Source organism: Sorex fumeus, unplaced genomic scaffold (genome assembly GCF_029834395.1).
Source record: "Sorex fumeus unplaced genomic scaffold, SorFum_2.1 ptg000086l, whole genome shotgun sequence".
Taxonomy (NCBI): domain Eukaryota; kingdom Metazoa; phylum Chordata; class Mammalia; order Eulipotyphla; family Soricidae; genus Sorex; species Sorex fumeus.
In genome coordinates, this window is record NW_026606143.1 from 15,678,652 (window position 1) to 15,702,968 (window position 24,317).

The 24,317-nt window shown below is 38.6% G+C and overlaps 1 protein-coding gene across 1 annotated transcript in view; it reads left to right on the forward strand.

Moving 5' to 3' along the window:
- The window catches only part of TMEM47 (transmembrane protein 47), a 31,381-nt gene extending 9,964 nt beyond the window's left edge, over positions 1 to 21,417 (forward strand). The window contains exons 2-3 of the mRNA XM_056131170.1: positions 5,041 to 5,181; positions 18,055 to 21,417. Of these exons, the coding sequence (XP_055987145.1) occupies positions 5,041 to 5,181; positions 18,055 to 18,233 (320 nt within the window). The 3' untranslated portion in view covers positions 18,234 to 21,417. The remainder of the gene's footprint in view (positions 1 to 5,040; positions 5,182 to 18,054) is intronic.
- The last annotated feature ends 2,900 nt before the right edge of the window (positions 21,418 to 24,317 follow it).

Genomic DNA, 24,317 nt, shown 5'->3' on the forward strand with positions numbered 1-24,317 from the left:
TTTTAAATGACACATCACATGGCAGCTGAATTTCAGGTTTGATTTCCAGATTCAAAATGTTCCTCTCAGCCAATTTGAATCTTTAGCAGTTTGGGGACCACAAAAGTACATTATTTTTTCAGATTGTTTCATAGGTCTTAGAAGCTTAACAGCTTTCAAATCAGCAGGCTTGGCATTGAACAATAATCAGTTTTAATTGTGTAGGGCATTGCTGTTAGTTGAATAGCCCTATGGCCAGTGATGTTTTGCAGAGTTGCTTTATGTTCACAACTCCACCACAGTGTCAGTGTTATCATTTATAGAAATGTGTAAAACTAATACCAAGTAATAAATCTCCCAAGCTTCTTAACACCTCATCTGACTAAGTACTGCAGAGGGCTCTAATTGAAGAACTAAGATTGACACTGAAATGAACTGATTATGCAAACTTGGTATAGTTGCTTTTTAAAAAAAAAAGAATTGCAACAGAAAATTCAGAATTCCTTTGGCAGTTTAATTTTTTAGACACTAACTACGGGATTAAAAGTATTAACCTTACAAGCTTCTAAGAGAAAAATGATTAGTGTAGAGACAAGTGTTCTGGTCATATGAATATAAAATTGTCATAGTCCTTTACTGTCAAGCACGGTATGTGAATATGTATTCTTGTAAAATTTACATTTTATAGAGAAGAAAAATTTGAATATACATGGAGCCTCGCCCGTCATTAATGATCATTTGTAGATATAGAATACCTATAACAGTCCTTTTTTTTCACTTTTTATGATTTCCTATATGCTAATGTTATTCAGTAAGAAAGCAGAGAATAGTTACCAGCCCAAGAGATCTACATTGTCTCAGACTAGGGCTCACCTCTTAGGCAGACCCTAAAGTTTGAACCAAGGCATCTCTCTGTCTCTGAAAGACACAGTGCCTGAAGCACTGTCATCAACTCCAAGACATCTGATGCTGAAACTTGAAAAGTGTCCCAGGACTCCTTGGCTGTGCTAGCCTTGTGGAGCCACTCTTTCAGCTTCCTGATTGAAGTCTGACTGGTCAGTGAGTTCAAACTTTGATCCTGGGCAGCCTGCCTGAGTGAATCATTCCAAATGGATATAATGGTGCTTCCAAAAGTTGGCACCATCCACCAAAGATAGAGCTTCAGTACTTGAGTGAAGCCCCAGCTTCCTGTGAGGACAATGACCAACGTGGCCCACTTCTTGTCTCTGCTGGGAAACAAAATGGTTTGTCTCTTGGAGCAACAGAGCGATCATTCGGCATTTGCTGTTTGAGCAGAGTTTTGGTTATGGACCAAAGGGAAGGGTAGCAATGGCACAGCTGTGGTAGTGTCTGGCACCTTGCCTCTTTTGAGGTTAGATTCAGAATGAGACTTTCATTAGCCACAGCCTCAGTACTAAAAATAAATACAGGACGTTTAGAAGGAAATCAGAATTGGTTGTGTTCATCCACTTTACAGAACTATTTCCTGTGCTATAAAAGTTTCCCTTCCTACTTAATTTCTAGTCCCTTTTAGTATATTATTCTCCTGGTGGCTTCTCTTGCATTTTCTTGCAAGGAAATTTAACATTTTATGAGTTTAAGATTGTGTGCAGTTTTCTTTTGTGATAACTGGATAGGCACCAGTTTATCCTTCTATAGTAATCACTTACCAAACAACATCATTATAAAACAATTATTGTTTAAGATTTTTACCCGGAAAAAATAATTCATTTGAAATTGGTGTGCAAAATATAGACTGGAGTAAGCAAACCTGACATGGTGTTAAGGAATCAAAAACAGCCAACCACCTGTTTGTATAGATAAACAATTAAGGGGACACAGCCATGCTCATTCATTGACATTGTTGATGAATACTGATGTACTGAATAAGACAATATTGAATATTGATATTTTCATATACATAAAGTTGAGGGACCTGAGTCATATAATACAGCACGTAGGGCACTTGCATTGCATGTGGCCGATTGAAGCTTAATACCTGGGCCCCACATAAGGTGCCAAGTCTACCAAAAGTAATATGAGCCCAGAGCCAGGAATAAAGCTTGAGCATCGTTGGATATAGCCCCCAAACCAAACCAACCAACAAACAAAATAAGAGTTGAATACTGTGGCAGAGACTGTGATCCACCCACGGAAATGAAAACTATTTGCTATGAGGTCCTTCATAGGGAACGTTTGCCATTTATTTCCATGTTAGTCTAGCCTTACAAAATGTAAGCAAACACATACTATTATTTGGGGTTTAAAATGTTGAATGTGTGCCACTTGTATCTATTTGATTATCTGAAAGAGCATATTCAAAAAATGGCAATCTGTTGTACTTTTAAGTTTTTTTTGTTGTCGTTAATGAGTGGCTAGTGTGTTGATTTAAATAATGGCAATATTTTGATGTTTTTTATTAAAAATCATTTGGAGGAAATTGCTAAAATAATAGTAATTTCATAGTCCAACTAGAAAGTATACAGCATAAGCTCTTGTAAATTCTCCTGGAATTGGATGGATAATTGAATTTTATTATTTTATTTGTATCCCAAACAATAAACATAGTCATTCAGGAATTTACAGTTTCCAGTAGATTTCTCTTATATTCAAGTGCATTTAAAATGTGCTATGTATAAACTTTTTTCAAAGAAATGTAGAGACTTTCAAATATAAAGATTATTCTTTCGGTTTTTTAAAAAATTCAGAACTCCATGCTGTTATGAAATGAAAAGCTATAGTATGGCTATTTGTAAAAACTCTTATTGAAAACTAGATGTACCTTAGTTTAATATGTTTAAGGCTTTGTTAAAAAGAAAATGGCACTAAAAATGTCCTCCAATGTCTTGTGATTCATCTTTACATTTTAAAAATGTTCTATTTTCCCTTGTTTGTTTGATTATGATGTAAATCCTTGTTCAGTTCTCATTATGAAGCCAGAATTTATTAAAAGTACAGGGTGCGGAAGAGAACACTTGAGTCAGGGATATACAAGTATAAATCAAAGGAGAAAATCTTAGGGTATCGTAGAATCTCCACTCATCCCTTATCCTACGGTGGCAAAGAGTATACTTTGGAAGCTTTCCGGAGGGATAATTTCAGAGTGCTACATCAAAATGTGATGAGTTCTTGACTTTGAGCAAAATCCATTGCAATTTAACCGTAGATTAAAACTTCTTTTCATTTCTTGCACATGCATTAAAGTGAGGTCCAGGAGAGACAGTGTGGGACTTTCAAACAACAAACCACCGAAGAATATTTTCCACAGCATTTTCAGTGAATGGTGCTCTCATCCATTCCCTTTACTTCCTTGGGAAGAGTATTTTGCTCTTTAGATTCTTCTCGTAGCCCACTATCTTTCATAAGCAATGATAAACACATTCCAGTGAGCTTCCCATTTCCCTAAGGCATGGAAGAACTTAAGAAAAGGGTTATAGTGATGAGAAAGGAAAAAAACAAATAAAAATTCGAAGGATTAAGACAGCCCTCAAAGGAATGCATTGCTTCTACACACAACAACATGGATGAGTATCAGAGACATTCAAACCAGACTAAAAAGTGTCTATCCCTAACTTACAAACCAGACACAAAAGGGTTCCTGCAACTTGTTTATAAAATATAAGACCAGAGATAACGTTTTATTGATTGATGGTCAGTGTCTTTCAGTAGCCTGGGTGGATGGGTGATTATTATTATTATTTTATTGAATCACCATGAGCTACAGTTACAAAGCTTTCATGTTTGAGTTTCAGTCATACAATGATTGAACACCCCATCCCTCTGCTAGTGTACATTTTCCACCACCAATGTCACCAGTATCCCACCCCCCATCTTGTCCCACCCTTCCCTCTGCCTCTAAGGCAGTTTCTCTCTCTCTCTCTCTCTCTCTCTCTCTCTCTCTCTCTCTCTCTTTCTGTCTGCCTCTCTCTCTCCTTATGGGCATTATGTTTTGAAATATAGATAATGAGAGGCCTTATGTTTGGTCCTTTATCTACTTGAAGCACACATATCCCATCCCGAGTGATCCCTCCAACCATCATTAACTTAGTTATCCTTTCTCTATCCCAGCTGCCTTCTCCTGTAGCTCTTAAGGCAGGCTTCCAACTAGGAGTAATCTTCCTGGTCCTTGTTTCCACTGTCCTTGAGTACTAGTCTCATATAATATTTTATATTCCACAAATGAGTTCAGACTCATTCATATCAGAAAGAACAACACAGCTTCACAGACAACAACTCAGGAACTTCATAGACTCAAAACCATGGTCACAAGAACAACTAAACGGGCTGCTTTAATATAAGACAAGCCCCTCAAATACATCAAACTTTGGCAGAAAGATGGGACAAAACCCCTTAACAGTAATCTCTCAACGTCCATGGGTGTTTATTGACTGGTAAAGGGCACTAGGGAACCTTCTGGGTGTTAGAACCTTCGTTGCTCTCACTCTGGATAGGGATATCTGAGTTCTTAGCTAGCTGTATATAAAAAATTCATCACTGGACTAGAGATACAGCTCAGTGGACCTAAGTGGTCCCAAGTTCAGTTCCCAGCAATGCACGGTGCCCTTAACATCACTGGGTACAGTCCTGGTGCCCCCCCCAAGTTCCTGGACCTGGACAGCATCTGTTCACCAGCCTTTCAGACCCATATAGCAGGGCTGAGAATCACTGGGCATTGCCTCTGACTCCCCTAAACACTGCTTGGAGGAAAGCTTCTGCATCCCCCAAAATTCATGCTTTATAACTCAATAGAATATTTAATAATAAAAATAGTGGGTCATGGAAAGGGCCCCAAATTTAAAATGTATGCTTAAGAGAGTCATTGTGTGGAAAGCATGGCAAACTGTTCAAAAACCACTGCTAACCTTAGCATGGGAGACTTTTCTGAATGACATTTATAGTAATGTTTGTTGTAAAACCTTTCAAATCTCAAAGGATGCTCAGCATGCAATAAAATCATATCTGTTTAGTGGCTCCAAGGTGAAGGAAGGCTGCTCAGGGTAGTTCTGGGGGTTCCTTGAGGATGTCTCGTTTAAAAGCAACGCCTTTCATTTTTCTTTACAGATTGGCAGATTGCTACTCTGGCTTTACTCTTGGGCGGCGCTGCCATCATTCTCATTGCTTTCCTGGTGGGTTTGATTTCTATCTGCGTGGGATCTCGAAGGCGCTTCTACAGACCTGTTGCTGTCATGCTTTTTGCCGCAGGTAAATACTCTCATGGCTTTGAAAGCCGCATTGAAGTTTCAGGAATCACATCCTCCTTTATCATGTGGAAGCAGTGTGCAATCGCTGTAGTCCATACAAATTGAGAAGCACTTGTTATATTTTAAGGTGACTTGGCTACAGGTTGATCAGTTTTCAGTGTGGTAAGCATTTCACAGAGCATGGCGGGAATTTATACACTTCAAACCAAAACACAAATAAAAAATAGTTCTGAACAGGGCTGTCGCCTCTGGGATTTCAGCAAATGTATTTTCCAACAGTCGTGTTCACATTCGTTACTGCCCCACTTCCTTTATTGCCCCCTTGGTGACCTTAAGGCTACATTTTTTTTTCTGACTTGAAATGGGGGGGGGGGGAGAGGGAATTTCCAGTGGATGTTCCCTTAAAGGCATAAATCTCTTTGTAAACAAACAAACAAACAAACACGGTTATATTGAAAAATAATAATGTATAACTTAAGCCAGCAGTCAGTTCCATCAGATGGGGTCAATTGCATACTCATTAATTTAACAACCACCATTTGTTGAAGCACGGCTTGAATTAAATATCAACCAAGATTGTAAACGGAGATATTACCAAACATCGGGAGCTGTTTTGAAAAGGGCCTTCCAAGACTCAAAGCCCAGTACAATATTTGCTGTGAGTTGTAATTTTCATTTATAAGAATATTCTTAAATACATTGTTCTTTTCGACTCAAAACTGAAATATTCTTATGGTGCCTTCCATTTACCCTGTCAGTCATATCTGATTTGAAGACTGCAAAATAAGCCCCTGTGACTGTCAATAATGAAGACACTGACAGAACCATCTAATAGTCTAGATAGATTTTTTTTAAAGCTGTTTAAAGACAGGGATAGATGAAATTTCTCAGCATTTGAAGGGTAGTTGGAGCCCACAAGAAAAATCGGAAGTGTTCTGCTGCCCCCTGCTGTTTGAATTGATCTTATCCACTGGGAAACTGGTTGTGTTATGGAACAGAGGTTCAAAAGGCTGAAGAAATCTAGACGTGCTTCTAATTCAAATGTCTTATATGACTTGCTTGAGACGATATAGTAGCTTTTGGCCTTCCTGAGACTGGGAGATTGCTGAATTTTAAACTAGTGGTTCATGTGCAACTGACTACCTCCTGGGTGCTTATATGGATTGAATATTGCTTTAACATATCTATAACACTGACTGAACAAGTAGCATCATGAATATTTGATAATAGGATAGAAAACACTATTATAAAGTATTTTTATTACAAAGTATTTTGAGGTCTTAGACAGCGACATAGCATTTTTATTGTGTCAGGGATCAAATCCAGGTCCTCAAACCTATAAGTTATACTCCCTCTGAGGACTTCATGTAAATAATCTCATGTCAATATTATGAATCATGTATTCTGACATGAAGATTCACCCAAATATGCCACACCAGTGTTCGTTCATTCCTTGTGTTTGGGCTCATAGATTAGCAAAGGCTCTTTTTATATTTTTAATATAATAATTAAGATGTTTTCATTGTAGCATAAGTATATCTTTGCAGCTAACATTTGCTAACATTAGACTAGGTCATTAATAGCACTGTAGCACTGTCCTCCCATTGTTTATCGATTTGCTCGAGCAGGCCCAGTAACATCTCCATTGTGAGACTTGTTGTTACTGTGTTTGGTATACGAATACGTCACGGGTAGCTTGCCAGGCTTTGCCATACAGGCGAGATACTCTCAGTAGCTTGCTGGGCTCTCCAAGAGGGGTGGAGGAATCGAACCCGGCTCAGACAGGTCAGCTGCGTGCAAGGCAAACGCCCTACTGCTGCGCTATCGCTCCAGCCCAGGTCATTAGTAATTAGTGATAAATTGTTCTCAAATGACACGTCATTCTTTAAAACTGAAATAACATTTTGAATAAATTCTAGAATACTCAGATGTTTCAGATATTGAAAGGAATGGAGCTGTTCTAGACACTTCACTTCTAAATATTCAATATTGTGCTCTGCCCAGTAACCATCACATTTAGCCTTTAACTTATCATAAAATAGCATATGGGGAATCTCTAGAAGGAGTTCCACTTATAACAACCATTTCAAACTTGCTTAGAAAAACAATTGGAAGTTTTTCCCTTTCTCTGAAAAATTGTGTGCTTTTCCAACTTGAGCAAAATTTATGGAAATACAGAAACAAGTACCTATGTAACAGAAAATACTGTGAATGAGCATAAGTTACAGGTAATGGATTTGGATAAAATAAAAATTTTGATTTAGCTCTAGCTGCCACAAATATTAGAAAATTATAAAATAGTGAAATGAATCCCTAAGCAATATTCATATGTTGTTGTTCTATCTCCTGAGACCTAAAATCATTATTATGCTGCTACAATTTAAAAATGTGCATTTGCTGAGATTTAATTTCACTCATTCTCTTTTTTGTGCTAATTTTTTTAAAAATTTTTATTAGTGAAACACCATGAGGTACAGTTGTAGACTTACAAATTTTTGTGCTTGAGTTTCAGTTATACAATGATCGAGTATCCATCCCTCCACCAGTGCCCATTCTCCACCACCACTGATCCCAGTATCCCTCCCTCCCCCCCATACCCCCATCCCACCCTGCCTCTGTGGCAGGGCATTCCCTTTTGTTCTCTCTCTCCTTTTGGGTGCTGTGGTTTGCAAAAGAGGCATTGAGTGACACTCATTCTCTTTTGATGCAGTGCTTTACGAAAGCTTTTCTGGAATAACCATTAATTTAGTTTTCACTCTACGTATAAGGAAGGTAAAATCTAATTGGTTATTTGAAACATTTCACGAAAAGGTTTCCCTTTTGCCTCCAAAGACATTAATAAAATCATTCCTGTAGCTTATTTCTGGAAAGATATTCACGACACATAATCCATTATTGATTTGGGCATAACATTATCAAAGTTGGAAAATTAGCCTTCTCAAAACAATGCTAGCTAAAGTTATGATTTTTTTATGGATTTGTGTGTGTGTGTTTGTATGTGTGTGTTTTTCTACTTAGCATGCATTTTAGTTGTTGGTTTGTCTCACTTATAATACAGTTTAATGACACTTTGTAACAGTGATTTGGGGTTACCGCCCCCGTTTTAGTTATTTGAGCAGCTTTGTAAATGGTCTACATTGATTCTCTTTTCAAAATATTTCTTCTCCAAATAATTTCATGATATTTATCTCAACGAAGAAATATTCTGGTACTCAGACCCGTAGTACCTAAAATCTAAACAGAGGTTACATGAGCACATGGAAAGACCTTACTCAGTACCAGGTACTGAGTTGTATCAGTACTGATTTTTCCCTGGTACCAAGGTGTAATAGTAGTAGTTGATGGGTGAATGATGAAAAAAAATTAATGCAGGCAGTTTCAGTCTGATTGAGGAAAACATGCATGCCAGCAACTAGCTAAACATAATTCCATTAATTTAAACCATTGTTCACTTGATCACCTATAAGTATACTATCTAGATATTAAATAACAAACTGAAATGGTTTTTACTAAAAGCTAGTAAGAGCAATCGCACAGCTATAGGGCGTTTGCCTTGCGCAGGGCCAGCCCTACCGAGCCCGGTTCGATTTCTCTGCCCCTCTTGGAGAGCCGGCAAGCTAATGAGTGTATCTTTCCTGCACGGCAAAGCCTGGCAAGCTACCCCTGACGTCTTGAATATACCAAACACAGTAACGAGTCTCACAATGGAGATGTTACTGGGCCTGGTCGAGCAAATCCATGAACAACGGGAGGACAGTGCTACAGTGCTACAAAACAGCCAAACTCATTGGAAAGACTTTTTCATTTCTTATCTTTTTCCTCTGGTTTCCTTTATTTACTGTGGGGCTTCTTACCTGCTTAAATAGTGCTTAAAAGAGCCAAGAGCTCACCGTTATTGCAGCCCTTTAAAAATGTTGGTTTGTATTCCACAACAATCTCCCTCTCTTATCTTAGATGTATATGGACTCGATAATAAAATGCTTATAAAATAACAAGACGATGATAATGTTGAGCACAGTAATTAACTAAACACCTGTAATATGTTACACTGCTAAATGCTCAGCATATGCTGTCTCGGACACAACAATCCTGAAATTAGGGCTGTATTTTCCTCATGTTATCAGTAAAGAAAGAACCTCAACAAGGTTGAAGGAATATTTCCCGGCTTCTTCAACTAGTATGGTACACACCCCAGGTTTACATTCAGGGCCTGTAGAAGACCTGAAAACCCAAGGGATGATCCGTGAGTACATCTAGCCTTGAGTATGCAAAACAGGTAAAAATACAAGATCAGAAAAGATGAAGAAAAACGGGATTCTGAAACTTTTAATTCCCTTGCTAGCTCGAAACTCTAATGGGAATTCATCCTGTACCTCCAATTATTGCACCTCTTACAAGGAGCACTTGAAGGAAATCAGCACTTTGAGAGATGAAGACGCCAAACTGATGGGTGTGTGCAGCACCGCTGAACCTTCATTCCAGAGAGATGTGAATGTTTCCAGTACCATGGAGCACACATGTCTTTTGTCTGTAGCTGACAATGATACTCAATACATCATGAGATCCTGATCATTGCTATTTAGTTCTCACTTTGGACTTAGTAAAAACAGAGGGGTTGCCTCTTTCTAGATCTCTTTTATTATGGTTAGCTTTTGCAGATTTTTTATGCCCTGTCGGAACTTAATGTTTGTTTACTTGTGAAGCCCAAGCCTTTAATACAAATTGCAGAAAATTATCCATCTTTTTGACTCAGATTTTGAGTCATGGAATCCTCGGGAATTGTATTTTGGGGATGTTTATTTTCTGATTTGGATATTTATTTTCTTTTTTATCTGCAAAAACAGCTTCCTGTAAATTATTGCGTGGAAAGATGAATGTTCTTTTAGGGTCCTGCAATTGCTTTCCACCTCTTGGGTCCCTTTGATGGGGGAATTGTGGTTGTTTTTGCAGCCCTTCTCACCACAGGAGATGGTTAGAGGTATTTTAAGTCTAGATCTTCACTGAAAAACCATGTCCTGCTTTGGTTTCAAACTAAAGAGGTGGTGTTCTCTTCACTGATCTTAAGATGCCAGCACTTACTCTCCATGTATCAATATCAAACCACCTTCTAGGGAGAAAAATTTAGGCTGACTGCCAACAATTAATTTCCAGTGTACTGCTACATATTTAGAAGGTACAATTTTTAAAAAAAATTAGCTTTGGGTCCACACCCACATGCTTAGGGATTACTCCTGACTGTGCACTAAAGTAATGATTCCTGGCGGGCTCAGGGGACCATATAGAATGTTGGAGATCGAACCCAGGTCAGCTGCATGCAAGGCATGCACCTTGTCCATTGTACTGTCTCTCTGGCCCCTATTTCTTTTTGTTTTTATTTGATCTTCTTTACATTCTCCGACCTTTCTCTTCCATTGATCTCACCTTTTTCGTCACTATGCCCAGTTTCCATGCCTTGACTCCATCCGTCCTCTACACTTCTCCCTATTTCACCTACCTAGCAAGCCACACCTAGGGCAATGGTTCTGAAATACAGATTCGGTTTTGTCCCTTATCTCTTTGGTTTCCCCAAAGGGGAGGGTGTAGAATAACACTGTTTTTGTCCTTCCTGCATAGCCTTAAGTAGTTCAAGTTTACTGGGTTGCTTCCATCACAGTATTCCCATTTCTCTGTGTTTATTTGTAACTTCTTTCTTTGTGCTCTGTTGACTTGTAAATATTGTTTTCCTTTTCTCCCTAAGTCCCTTGCATAGTTTATTAAGAGCAGTGTCCCTTTTGTATGGACACAAGAAGACAGTATATGCTATACTTTTGTAATGTGACTCTCAGTGATATTTTCCTCCTGGGCATCTGTTCTCTTACCTAAGCCTCAGCTGCCCTTACTTCCTAGTGCCCCCAAAGGCAGGGTACTGAGAAGGAACTGGATGAAACCAGGGCAAGCGGTAAGCTATGTGCTACCCTGGCATTGAGATGGGCCTGACCAAAGTGCCATAATGCTTAACTATAAGGTAAGAGTTTGGTCATGGACAAATGCTGTCATGATCTAAAAAGTAATAACTAGATTCGGACCCTGCTAGGGTTAGGAATGATTAATCTGACCTGAGCACTGTAGTCTGAGTCTGTGGCAAGATGTTCCCAGGAGAGCTGCCCTACAAGCTTCAATGTTATCTCTTACTGTGTCCATACAAAAAAACTAGTATTAAGATATTGATAGAGTTATTGGACTGAGGAAAGGAGAAAAATTCCTTAGGAGGTACTTTGCCCTTGGGCAGTCAGAAAGGACTTTGGAATGCCTCTTAGGTGGTGTTTCCCTTGAACCTGGTGAGCCTTCAGGAAGGGCTTTCTTATTTTGATTTAGCTACCAGACTGGGGAGAGTGTCAGCCCAGAGTGCTGGGGAGTTGGAGAGACAAGAGAGCTGGAGAGAGGAGAAAGAGCAGGGCAGCAAGATGGACCGCTGGAGAGATAGCAAGAGGGGCAGAGAGAGAAGAATGTAGAAGAAGAATACAGGAACAGGCTTGTGGAGAGAGAGAGCCCAGGCTGCGAGATGGAGCACGGAGAGATGAGTGGGAGAGACAGGAGGAGACGGGAATGAGGGACAGTGTGAGACTAGAATGGGGGGCTCAGAGAGACTGGCGCAGGCGCGTGGGGAGAATGGAATAAATGGCAATTGATCAACCAATCGGCTTGGCCCTCGTTTCGCCCAACGTCTGCACCGTGGACTGGGCTGCCCCAGCTGAAGGAGCAGCCTGGGCCCACCTCAAACGCAGTCGGCTAGGGGGAGAGATGTCAGGCCTCTCCCTGGCCGCCTCTAAAGAAATTATACAGGAGGGGATCTGAGATTTGGAATCAAGTTCAGGTACTAAAGTCAAGAGAAGGATCTGGAAAGAGAGGTGGGACAAAAGCAAGACCGCTGGCCTATGTAGTAGATGCACTAGCAGGTCAATTGTCACAGTAAATAGCTGGAATTTCATCTTCTTGGAAACATTCTGGAAACCAATGTACAGCACACACCTCAGAGTTATCTCTCTGGAAGGACAGGAGAATTGGGATGTTTATAACCCAGATCCCAAGGGTCACTGGAAGGGCTGCTGGTGATGACGGCAAGAGAGCAAGCAGTGTTCATTGGTCTGTATGTCAGTGCTGCCCAACAGCAATTATCAGGAGCTTTGGTGGACCGGAAAAAAGGCAGGGAAAAAATGCAAAAGCTGACAGGGAAAAGGCAGGCCAACAGGTACCAGAGTGTAAGGCGATGAGGAGGAGAGAATTTGGATAAGACCAGAACAACAGCTACAAGTAAAAGAACCTCTAAGGGGTCTCCTTATGGAAACTAAACTGTATCATTTTTATAACAACTAAACCTTTCCATGTAAGGAAAGGCTTAGTTGTTATAAAAATATCGGCATGCCTGTGCCCCTTTGGTCCACTCAGGTGAACTATCTATGGCAAATCTCTCTTATTGAGCTATATCCCTGGTGCCCACCTTTATTTTCCAACTAAATCCTAGCCAGCCTTCAAGAATAATTTCATAGGGTATTGTCTCTGAAGAGGCTGAAGCGATAGCACAGCGGTAGGGTGTTTGCCTTGCATGCAGCCAACATGGCCGACCTGAGTTCGATTCCTCTGCCCCTCTCGGAGAGCCCGGCAAGCTATCAAGAGTATCTCGCCCGCATGGCAGAGCCTGGAAAGCTACCCGTGATATATTCAATATGCCAAACACAGTAACAACAAAGTCTCCAATAGAGACGTTACTGGGCCCGCTCGAGCAAATCGATGAACAACGGGAGGACAGTGACAGTGACAGGAATTGTCTCTGAAATAAACCCTTTTCCTCCAGGTAGAATTGGCGCATGGATTCTCATTGGGCTCAATAAATATGTGTGGGATGAACTATGAGCATGCCTCTATTACTACTGCTGAACACATTCAACTATCTGTGTCTTTCCCCACTATTGAGTATGAAACACCCAAGGGCAATGGCTTACCCCTTACACCAAAGACTGGGGGCCTGAATGTTTATTGAAATATTGAAATACCCCCTTAAAATAAAATGTTTGAGTGTTCAAATATTTAATTTTTTTTCAATTTTGATATTGAGAACAGGGGAGAATATCCCACAATGAACCTTAGAAATTGGGTCAGAATGACAGCTTAACAAGCTGAGCACAAGCTTTGCAGAAGGTTGGGATTTATGCTCCAGCAACTCATGATCCTCCGAGCACTATCAGGAACAATTCCTGAGCACTCCTGGGTGTGGCTCTCTTCCCCACTAAAAGAAACCTAGGACTAACACAGGAATGACGCCACTGAGTTCTTGTTATGCACCGATCTACACAACTGAATGGTTGGTAGCTATATTGCCTCTTCTTAACAATAAGCCTCAGATACCCTTCAAATTCTAAAATGTTACACTGCTTCACGCATGATGCTTCCGAGGTAAAGCAAAGAGATAAACCACGACTCATGCCTGTTATGTTTCACCGATTACACAGAATTAAAAGTATAAAAGTATTTGCATGCGTTCTGAACTCCTTTGCCCTGTTTTTAATTTTGCTTTTGTGTCCAGTTTGTTTCATCTATAAAAGGCAAGGCATTATTTTACTTGCAGCTAGGTGGAGAAAATTATTTATAAAACTAGGATTATGTCTTTTTCGTAGTTTTACCATTACATGCATTTTTCTCCATGATTGCAAGGAAAGTAAATTAATAGAGACATTTAATTGTTTTAGGGTAATTTTCATCTGGCTGAAACACAAGGTTATAGCTCCAAATGCTATTCAGGAGAGTAGAGACCCAGTGACATCTACTGGAGTTATATTTCCAATTTTCCAGTAGAGGGAAATGATCCTTTGTGTTGTACTTACGCCACGGAGGCCAAATCTTTGCTAAATTAAAAAACTTTGAAATGAATAGTAAACTCATTCAAGGTAAACACTTCATATCAGGGACTAGCTGACTCCCCAGCAAAACATTTAGAAGGAAATTCCGATGAGTTGCATTTCCCAAACTCTCCTAGCCATTGCCCATCAGACTGACTCTATCCAGACCCTTCACCATGGGTCCCAGGGCCATGCAGAGATAGGTTCTGACTCTGCAAAGGCTCCCTTCCTTGCTCTCTCAATTACAGCTCCACTTTTGCATTACTTCTACCTGCCCCGGCCGCAAAACCAGAGTGATCCTTCTCCCCTCTCTTGACCCTCCCAGAAGTCTCAAGTCTGTGCTCAAACACTTCCCCATCAGAGAGACTTTTTTCCTTAGTCTCAAAAGCAGCATCCCTAGCTTGTTCTCTTGCACGCTTGTACGTTGCTGCCTTAGCAACTCCTGCCATGTTCTAAATTTAGTAATAGCTCACCTACCTCTGGAAGTAGCACTTTTATTACCAAAGCCTTAAACTGTGTGCTTTAAACAGTGAATGAATTCATTTGTAAATGAGGAAATGAATTACTATTCCTAATTTGCATTCCTGTTTAAGTTATCTCCCAGCAAGATGGCTGGTGATTTGATTAGTGACCAGATTATAGAAACCTGAAAGAGAAATGCTTTTCCTGCTTTAGGAGGAGAGTATCAGGGACTGGGAATCCAACACAGGGCTTCATCTGTGAGGCATGTGCTCTATTACTGAGCCACATTCCCAAGAAATACCTTTTTAACATAAAAAGAACTAGTAATTTGCAGCATTTCCCCCTATAGTTCATGGTTGGTATTAATTGACTACTTACTAGTTCTAAGATGCTCAAGACAGGAAAGTATCCTTTCCCCAAAAAGGTGCAGAACCAGCTGAAGGTTTTTCATTTTTAATTAACATGTATTTAGCACTCCTTGGCTGGAGTAGATGATGTGGGTTCTACAATATGCCATCAAGTTGTCCTAAAAACACTTAACACTTTCTGAGGTTTTTGATCTATGAAAAAGGTCTGGTTTCTATTTTGAATGTCAAGAGTCTACATTTATATGGCACTATTCATCTATTCTCTTAGTAGTAATATGGAAGAATGATAGATCCGAGCTGACCCAAGGCAGTGTTGAGTTCTGAGGCAAAGGAAAAAATACCTGGAGTTCTGTCTAGTTTCAGACTGGTCACTTGACCCTTCGAACCTTACAGAAGTGATGAGTTTTGAGCATTTGTACTCTTGCAGCTTGTTGTGTAGTTCAGCAGCTTTATGCCAGAGATAGATGACTATTATGTAGATTTTTCTAAACACATTAATCATATGAGTAATAATGATCTCTTATACCAAGAATAGATGAGACTAGATCTTAAAGCACAAAATTTTAGTTTAATGAAATGCACCATCCATCCCATTGGTCTTGAAAAAAAACTAATTTTCTCTCTCTCTCTCTCTCTCTCTCTCTCTCTCTCTCTCTCTCTCTCTCTCTCTCTCTTCCCCCTCTCTGTCTCTGTGTCTTTCTTTCTGCTTTGGGGCCATACTCAGTAGTGCTCAGCAATCATGGATCACTCCACTCCTGACAGGGCTCACAGGACCTTATTGGGTGCCAGGGACAGAACCCTGGCTCAGCTTCTTGCAAGGCAAGTGCCCTGACCACTGGGCTGTCTTGCCTGTCCCAATAAACAGTCTTTTTTTACTACAAAGTTTATATTCTTGATCTCTTTAACTCTTACATTTTCATTGTTTAGAATGTTGTTGCACTTTTGGAATTTAGGATTCGGGTTAAATAATAATTTTCTCCAAAATCTTAGTTCGTTTATCACGGATAAGCAAACTTTTTAATGAAGAGCCAGATAGCGATACTTGTGACTTTTGGAGTAGTTTAGTTTCTGTTGCAGCCACTCCTCTCTGTCACTGTAATAAGTGAGTAAGTCTGGTTATGGGCCAGTAAAAATGTGGTAGTTTTCCAGCCTCTTTCTGTCACATACTACTGTATCCTTAATTCTCAGTGAGAAAGTCACCTACTTCTTAAGGTGGAAGCTATTACATAGTTGATCATGAGGCAGAGACGTCCCATAAAATTCTAGTTAGATTGATTTAAACTAAGTGGAAATTATGCAATTGTTGACTCAGTGGAAAGATATTATTTTCAGTGGAATCTATCATTTCTTGTGTAATCCCATTTTTCCCATACAAAGATACCCACAGGACAAATAGCCACCTTAAATTTCGATATTAAAAATAGCAATCCCCTTTCTGAATGTTTTACTTCATTAGGTGTGACTCACCACATCTCCCCTTTAATCCTGACTAAGAACTAAGAATGAACCAAGAATGAAGAGCTAAGTTAGTAGCCTTCATAAGCGTATGTTAGCTGGTTCCATTATCTCCTATGCCTTCAATTTAATTCTTTGATGAAAACCGATGTTATCTGCTACAGCTAAACTAAAGGGTATAAATCGGCACTGCTTCTTAAAAACAATGCCTTTCGATATCCTTTGGAAGGATGAGGTGCAAGGAATGTGAGAGGAAAAGAATGAAAATAAGTTTGGATCAGAAAAATATAAGCAAAGTCATCAAGTAGGACTTCAAGACTATCGGGCTGAATTAAGAAAGATAGATGCCTGTTAAAAAAGTGGTTGATACTGCTGCTTCCTCCACCGTCCACCAATCCAGAGGGGTGGTAGTAGAAACTTGGGTGCGATTGGAGTACACTTTCTGTTTTGTCACTAAAAGTAGACTTCTGGGGTGGGGGTGGGAGTGTTCTTTTTTTTTTCTTCTGAAAAGGGGGCAGTTGACCAAATAAGTTTGGGAACTTTTGGTTTAGAGAAAGAATAGCAACAAAAGCATGTCATGATTCAGTTTCTTAAGATAAATGAATTTGAAGTCTTAGTATGACAAGAATATACTTAAATAACACAGGTTTCAGCTAGTATTGGTGTAACTAACCTGTAAATGTATAGTAATTCATAGGTTTAGTGTAGTGGAGCAGTTTAACTTAACAAGAATTTCTTGCTATAATATACATGTGTTTGTAAGGTGTGGATCTCTACTTGGTCAGCTTGTATAAATTATTGCATTCTAATTATTTCATCAAACTATTGCAACAATTTGCCAATTATTAAGAATAATTCTAAAGTAACAAAATAGGAGACTAACTCCCAAGAATAGCCGAGATAAATACCAAGAGGTTCACTCCATGGCTTGGAGGCCAGCCACACATGCTAGGGGAAAAGGCAGCTCAGATAGAGAAGGGAACACCAAGTAAAGGGTGTTGGGAGGATCCTCCCAGGATGGGAGATGCGTGCTGAAAGTAGACTATAGACCAAATATGATTGCCACTCAATGCCTCTTTTGCAAATCACAGCACCCAAAAGGAGAGAGAGAACAAAAAGGAATACCCTGCCACAGAGGCGGGGGGGGGGGTGGGAGGATGGGGGGGTGGGAGGAATACTGGGATCATTGGTGGTGGAGAATGGGCACTGTGGAGGGATGGGTACTCGATCATTGTATAACTGAAACCCAAGCACAAAAATTTGTGAGTCTACAACTGTACCTCATGGTGTTTCACTAATAATTTTTTTTTTTTGCTTTTTGGGTCACACCCGGCAATGCACAGGGGTTACTACTGGCTCTGCACTCAGGAATCACCCCTGGAGATGCTCAGGGGACCATGTGGGATTCTGGGAATCGAACCCGGGTCGGCTACGTGCAAGGCAAATGCCCTACCCGCTGTGCTATTGCTCCAGCCCCTCACTAATAAAAAATTTTTAAAAAATAAATAAAATAAAATAAATTACAATGTAAAAAAAGAATAGTTCTTAGTATATTGTAAAATAATGTAAATGGGAAAATACTAATATTTCTAAGTAAATCATATAAGTAATGATTTGGATTTTATGATGAAAAAATATCTCCATATATGTATGTTTGTATTTCATCTTATTTCCTGTAAATGACATTGTTCTAATTTTGATTTGCTTTTCTTCCAGTTGTTTTGCAGGTTTGCAGCCTGGTCCTTTACCCAATCAAGTTCATTGAAACTGTGACCTTGAAAATTTACCATGAGTTCAATTGGGGTTATGGCCTGGCCTGGGGGGCAACTATATTTTCCTTTGGGGGTGCCATCCTTTATTGCCTCAACCCTAAGAACTACGAAGACTACTACTAGAACCAGTTGTCTACAATTTTAAAATCAACATCACCATCCAAAAGAAGAGTTCTGTCTGCATCTTTTCTATCTCACTATTTTCTAAAACACTTGTGGAACATCAGGCAGTTTGTTCAGTTGATTTAAGATCTTTTGCCTTTTGGCTGTAAACATCATAACCAGCTTTTACATCCATTTTAGGGACCTGCACAAATTAAGAGAGCTGATTAGACATAGGCAAATGCTGCAAACTTCCAATATGTTGGTGTCATTTTTCTTGACAAGTGAAGGGTCTATATGACAGCAACTGTTATGAGAAACTAGTTGGAATGAGAAATGCCTGAATCTCCTATTGCCTGCAGGGGAGCAGCTGGCATAAGCAACATTTAGAAGTTTCTTTGCACTGATATGGATTCCACTGTTAGGAATCCTTATTGCCTGCTTATCCCACCTAATGACTGCATTGGCTGTTGGTTATTTGCTTGAGTATTCTCTTGAAAATGGAACTGCTTTTCAGCATCTAATGGGAGTTCTGAATGTAAGTGGTTAATGGTACACATTCCACCTTTAAGAATACTCTGTTATGTAGGAGATTCTGCTCTGGCAATCAACATCTCCCTGGGAAGGGAGCCACATGTGCTTTTCATTACACGGTTAGAATTTGTGCCTCAGCCATATCTAGAATGAGGAAAATTTGAGTTTCTCTTTTGCCTGAGGCAACTAGAACCAACTGTGCATGAGTTGCTTTTGTCCTGCATACCCTTTAAATCATTTACCAAACATTGCAGCAAACAACTGTGCATATGTAACAAGCTTCAATATTTTTATGGATGGTAAACATTTTAGTATAACTGGTGATAAGTTGTTTCCTAGCCTTCCACATGCATTTGCCTATTACATGTAAAATTAATATTTGCTCTAGTGAAGTGATTTGAACACTAACCTTGTACACATTGTTAAGAGGCTTAGATTGGTATTTACACTTATTTACCAAACTGAAGTACATATATCGTAAAACTTTTGCTCTATGTTCTCTACTGTTTCACTGGAAAGTTTTAATAGAATAATGTAAGAAAAATTGAAATGATGTTAATCTGAAAATTAATGATTCTGTAAGCACTGTAGTACAAAAGAGAGTAGTAATTAGGATGATAATTTTGTTTAAAACTCATTAAAATAGAAGGCTTTTTTTTCAAGTATTTTAAATGTCTTCATTAAAAATAAAGGAATTTAGTGATAGATTTCTATAGACGTCTAAATGTCTCAGTAGAGAAGTAGAATTCATCTGATTATCATCTGGTCCTCTGAAGTTAACTAATGGGCTAACTGATTTGTGCACACAGTTCTGAAGGATTTACGTTCTGTGAATCATTTTTGTTGACTGTTCAAATGGAAGGAAATATCAACAATAAGGAATAAGTTTGCTTCTGCAAACTGGTGTGTTGAAATCCTGTTTATTATACAAATTTGGATAGTTTAATTGAAAACATATTTTTGTATCAAATATACAGTTCTAATATAAAAGTTATAAATAATTATTTTTGTTAGCAAAGACACTAAAACAGTATGTCCTGGTTTTAGCCCTCTTACAGAAAGAAGCAGTTGAAAAATTATTTGAAGTGTACCTGTGTTCTATCATTGAAAATCTGTTAAGAGCCAGGACCATGTCAATAGTTTTTAATAATTTGTTTTACCTCCCTAGGCAGAGCTCTGCTTCCAGCTTGTCTTAAGACTTGTTGCCAAAACAACCAACCAAATAAAAACTATTTTATTACTCAAATACTTTAAAAGAAAAAACTCTTGTGGCTTTTCTATAGAATTGAGAAGTAAATATAAAGAACCAGGTTTATTCTTATTTTACAATGACAGCAAATTGACAAAATGAATCTTAGAGAGTGACCTCTATTAAAGTATAGATTCTATATGGAATCATGACATACCCTGAATTTTTTTCAGAAAGATATTAGTATTGTAGAACCTTGAAGCAGCTTTCTTGAGAAAGAGTAAAATTTGGGCCGGCTGTCTTACAGTTAATTACATATTATCAGAGTAGCATGAGAAATATATTTGTTGGAGAGGGATTTTGGCTCCTAAACTCTCTTGTGAGAGAATCTCTTTGTTCCTGAATAATAGGAAAACCATACTTTCATGCTGATATCACTGAGGCACTTTTCTTAGTCCTAGTGGAGGATGCAGTGTGCTACTAAATGAGGGTCACATCTTGAATCTTACCATGGTTTGAGTCTATGTGGATATGACAAGCTGGAAAGTGACAGAATTTGTTAAAGGCTAAGGCACACATATTTGCAGTTTATTGAAAAGTAAATTTATTATATATTTTCCCCCATTTCTACCATATCTCAAAGTTAGTTTCATTACTAACAAGTTCAGAACATAAAAATTATGTCACTCCTATGAAGCAATGTTTTGTCAATCAGAATAAAACACAAGTGAATATTTCACCTACTTTAACTTTATCTTGGCACCTTTCCGTTTGTTTGATGTTTTCCTATAAGCAAAACTGTTAACTACAGACCCATTGTTTATCTTGGAGAGAGAGCGAGAGAGAGGGGGAGAGAGCAAGTAAGATAGATACACATACACACATATAGCATAAAGTACTCAGCAGGGCTAGTTATTTGGATTTCTTGCACAACTCTTTAGCGTTTTGTATGTTCAGCGTGTACATAAATACATAAAAACATAAATATAGAGAGACCTATGTGTTTGAAATATAAATGATATATATGGACTAGCATGTACCTGTATATTGTTAAACATGCAATGAACTGATTGGTAAGTGATGTCTAATTGTATGGCTAGCAATGTAATTTATTCAGACTGTATTTTTGTACAGAGCAGCGCACACTAACCTATGCCTCTGTGTCCTCTTTAATGCCTAAAACTGTGCCTAGAATTTTCATCTGTCTTAAAAAATAAGATATACTTCATGCTGTTCATGCTATTAGTTTATCTATTGCTGTTCAGTATTTATTATTTTTAAGTATATGACATGTTTACTACTTAAATATGAATTCATGGTATTCCAGTTACTTTTTTAAACAGTGTTCTGGGGGAAAGCTGTTGATCACGCCAATGGTTTTTGAGTTTGCAGTTCACAATTGGTTCTTTATTTCTTGATTTTTGTAGCTGACACGAAGTTATCTGTGTAAAACAAAAACAAAAATAAAAGTGACTTCTCGAATGTGGCTTGATTTTGTGTCTTCTCTGTAGATCATCACTGTAAATTATGTCTTCGTTTTTTCCAAATAGCGTTTATTAGAAAACACAGCTTACTACAACATGATTATTTTGTATTCAAATTTTTGTAGCCATATTTTATTTCAACTTTCCTCCCAAAATCCTTCCTCTCCTCTACAGCTGAATTATGTGAACAGTATAAGAAAGAATGTTGAGTTCTTTCTAAAGTTTTTTAAATGCACAGAAAGGAGGTACATTCCCCGTTCCCATCACCTGCATCTCAACCTAACGTGAAATTCCCTTCTTTTATTTTTTGTCGAAACTTACCTTTGGCTCCCTACCCTCCAGAGAAGCCCAGGTTCGTTCTTGAATAGCTCTCGCATGCTCACACTCTTTTTTTGTCTAAATAAAACTATTTTGGAACCAGAGCAGTAATATAGTGGGTAGGGATTTGCACACTGTTGACCCAGGTTCAATCCCTGGCATATAGTTCCCCCAAGACTGCCAGGACTGATCTCTGAGTTCAGAGCCAGGAGTAAGCTCTGAGCACATCTGTGTGGGGTCCCCAAACCAAAAATAAAATAATTTTACTTCCACAAAGTAAGTAAAATGCACAGAAAGAGATAAAGTGTATGCTAGTGGTTTTCCTACACAGAAAAAGGAATAGTAAGAGTGTTTGATATTCTACTTTGCTGTTTGTTTGCAATCTTGTTTTCATCTTAGGAAGTTGTAAGTTAAGCATGCTTCTCTGCATTATTCCTGTTTTTAAATTAGGCACTCTAAATTTGCAGTGTGCATGTATATATGTAAAGATATTTAAAACGATAAAAGCAAATATTCCTATTAGCTTTATGTGTATACAAATGGTGAGTCTTCTTGAACAAGTCTTAAGAAAAAATTCACTGGTTTTATTGTACAAAAATTTTTTGAAGATATAAGTAGAGCCATTTATAATTGAGCAAACTTTTCTGTGTTGATTAAGTCTAAATACAAAGTTTTTGTCACAAAAACAGTCTTTCTTGTATCATAGAAACCCTCAGATTTTGAGGTGACACATTTTATCTGCTAAAATTAAAATACTGTAAATCGGCAGGTCTATGGTATGTTGGGTATCAAATTTTCCAAAAGTATATATATATATATATATATTTCTAATTAAAATTGCATCATTTTCACAAATTTTCTATCATTTTAGAAATGCTTTAAGTGCCTTTATCTTATGAAAAGTGTCATTTGCTGGCTGTTTTAAATATTTAACTTAAAATAGTTTCATCTTTATATAGAATTATCAGAAGGAAAACACCTTTACAAATATATCCTGCCTGGTAATTATCCATGACCCACTTTCTTTGAATTTGGAAAACATAGAGACATAAGTTTACTAGGACTTAACAAGGGCCTTTGCCTTCAGTGACTGTTTTGTATACATGAAACAGAAAAGGAATTAAAATTTGTTGTGGCATTATGACCATATGCCTTGTTAGTAGTTTGTTTCATTAGAACAGGTCTATGCTCTGTCAATACACTGCTTTGTCTTGATTTTTTTATTTCTTTAGTTTCCTCATTCCCCTGACCCTGAAAGAGCCCCCAATATGCCATCAGACTATACTAGTACATGACAAGGTTGAATAGAGACATTACTGGTGCCCGCTCGAGCAAATCGATGAACAACAGGGTGATAGTGATAGTTTCCAGAGAGTAAGTCCCCATTTGTGACCACATCTCTGCTCAGTCCTGACATCAAGAATGAGTTCCAATTTTAGCCAGAAAATGAATTAGTAGAGAAGTTATTTTGTACTCTGTAGAAAAATCCACGGAATACCTGAATTTTTAATTAATCAAAATCTCATGTTATGACCTTTTGTTAATAGCTTTTGAAAAGTGCTGTCTTAGATAAGATTAAAAGAGCAAATAAAACTAGAATAAAGTACTTGGGAGTAATTCCACAGAAAGCAGTAATTATTTGAATAGTTTGATTTCTTGTCAAGTACTGAAACCCAGTAAATAGTAACTACTTAGTGCTTCAGAGCTAAAATCCAATGAAACAACCCCATGTACTGAAAGGCCAAAGCTTTCGTATATAAGGCAGCTTTTCACGTTGGAAAGTTCTCACATTTTAGAGAACGCCTAAATGTTCCCATGAGCAGAGGGGCCATATATCTATATTTGAAAAATCTGTTTTCAAAGAGTCACCAGCTAGGTTACATTTATATTCCAGCAGTAAATCTAATGGTTCCAAACTATGAGAGAACAGGAGCTGAACTGTTCAAGTGGGAAAGATAATATGTGGTGTTTTAAGCCAAGATTAACAGCCCAAAAAGAATGGTTTTCTTTGTAAAACTAAAGCTGTGTTGAGTGGTTCACCAGAGGAACTCAGTTTTGGCAAGTAGTTATTTCCAAGCCCAATGACTTCACAGAAATTATTATAAAAGAAGCTTGGATCAAGTGCTGGAAAATCATGTCATCAAGCCACTAAAAACCTTGACTGCTTCAATTTCTGCATATGACAAACACAATGAAAACAATATTTTAAATAATTCTATCTGTGTCTTTCCTGCTCACCCCAATGAGACCCGGAGTCGCCGCCTACGAACAGCCTCTATGGCTCCTGATCAAGCTGCTTAACAGCTATGATCCCAGAGTCTCAGAAACAAACCTCGAAACCCAGCAACATTTGGCAGAAATGTGTCTGAACCCCACAGTAGGTTACTGTCGAAGGGCCACCCCAGGGGGAAAAGGGTGCTGTCCTTCCGCTGCTCCCCCTTAGAGGCTTGGTGGCCACCATCTGCTAAATGCCATTAGACAGTCAGGTTTGGGCCCACAGTGACGAGACCCGCGGGGCCTCACATGCTGGGAGTGGAGCCAGCCATTTCCTCCCTGTCCCAACAAGACCCCGAGTTGCCG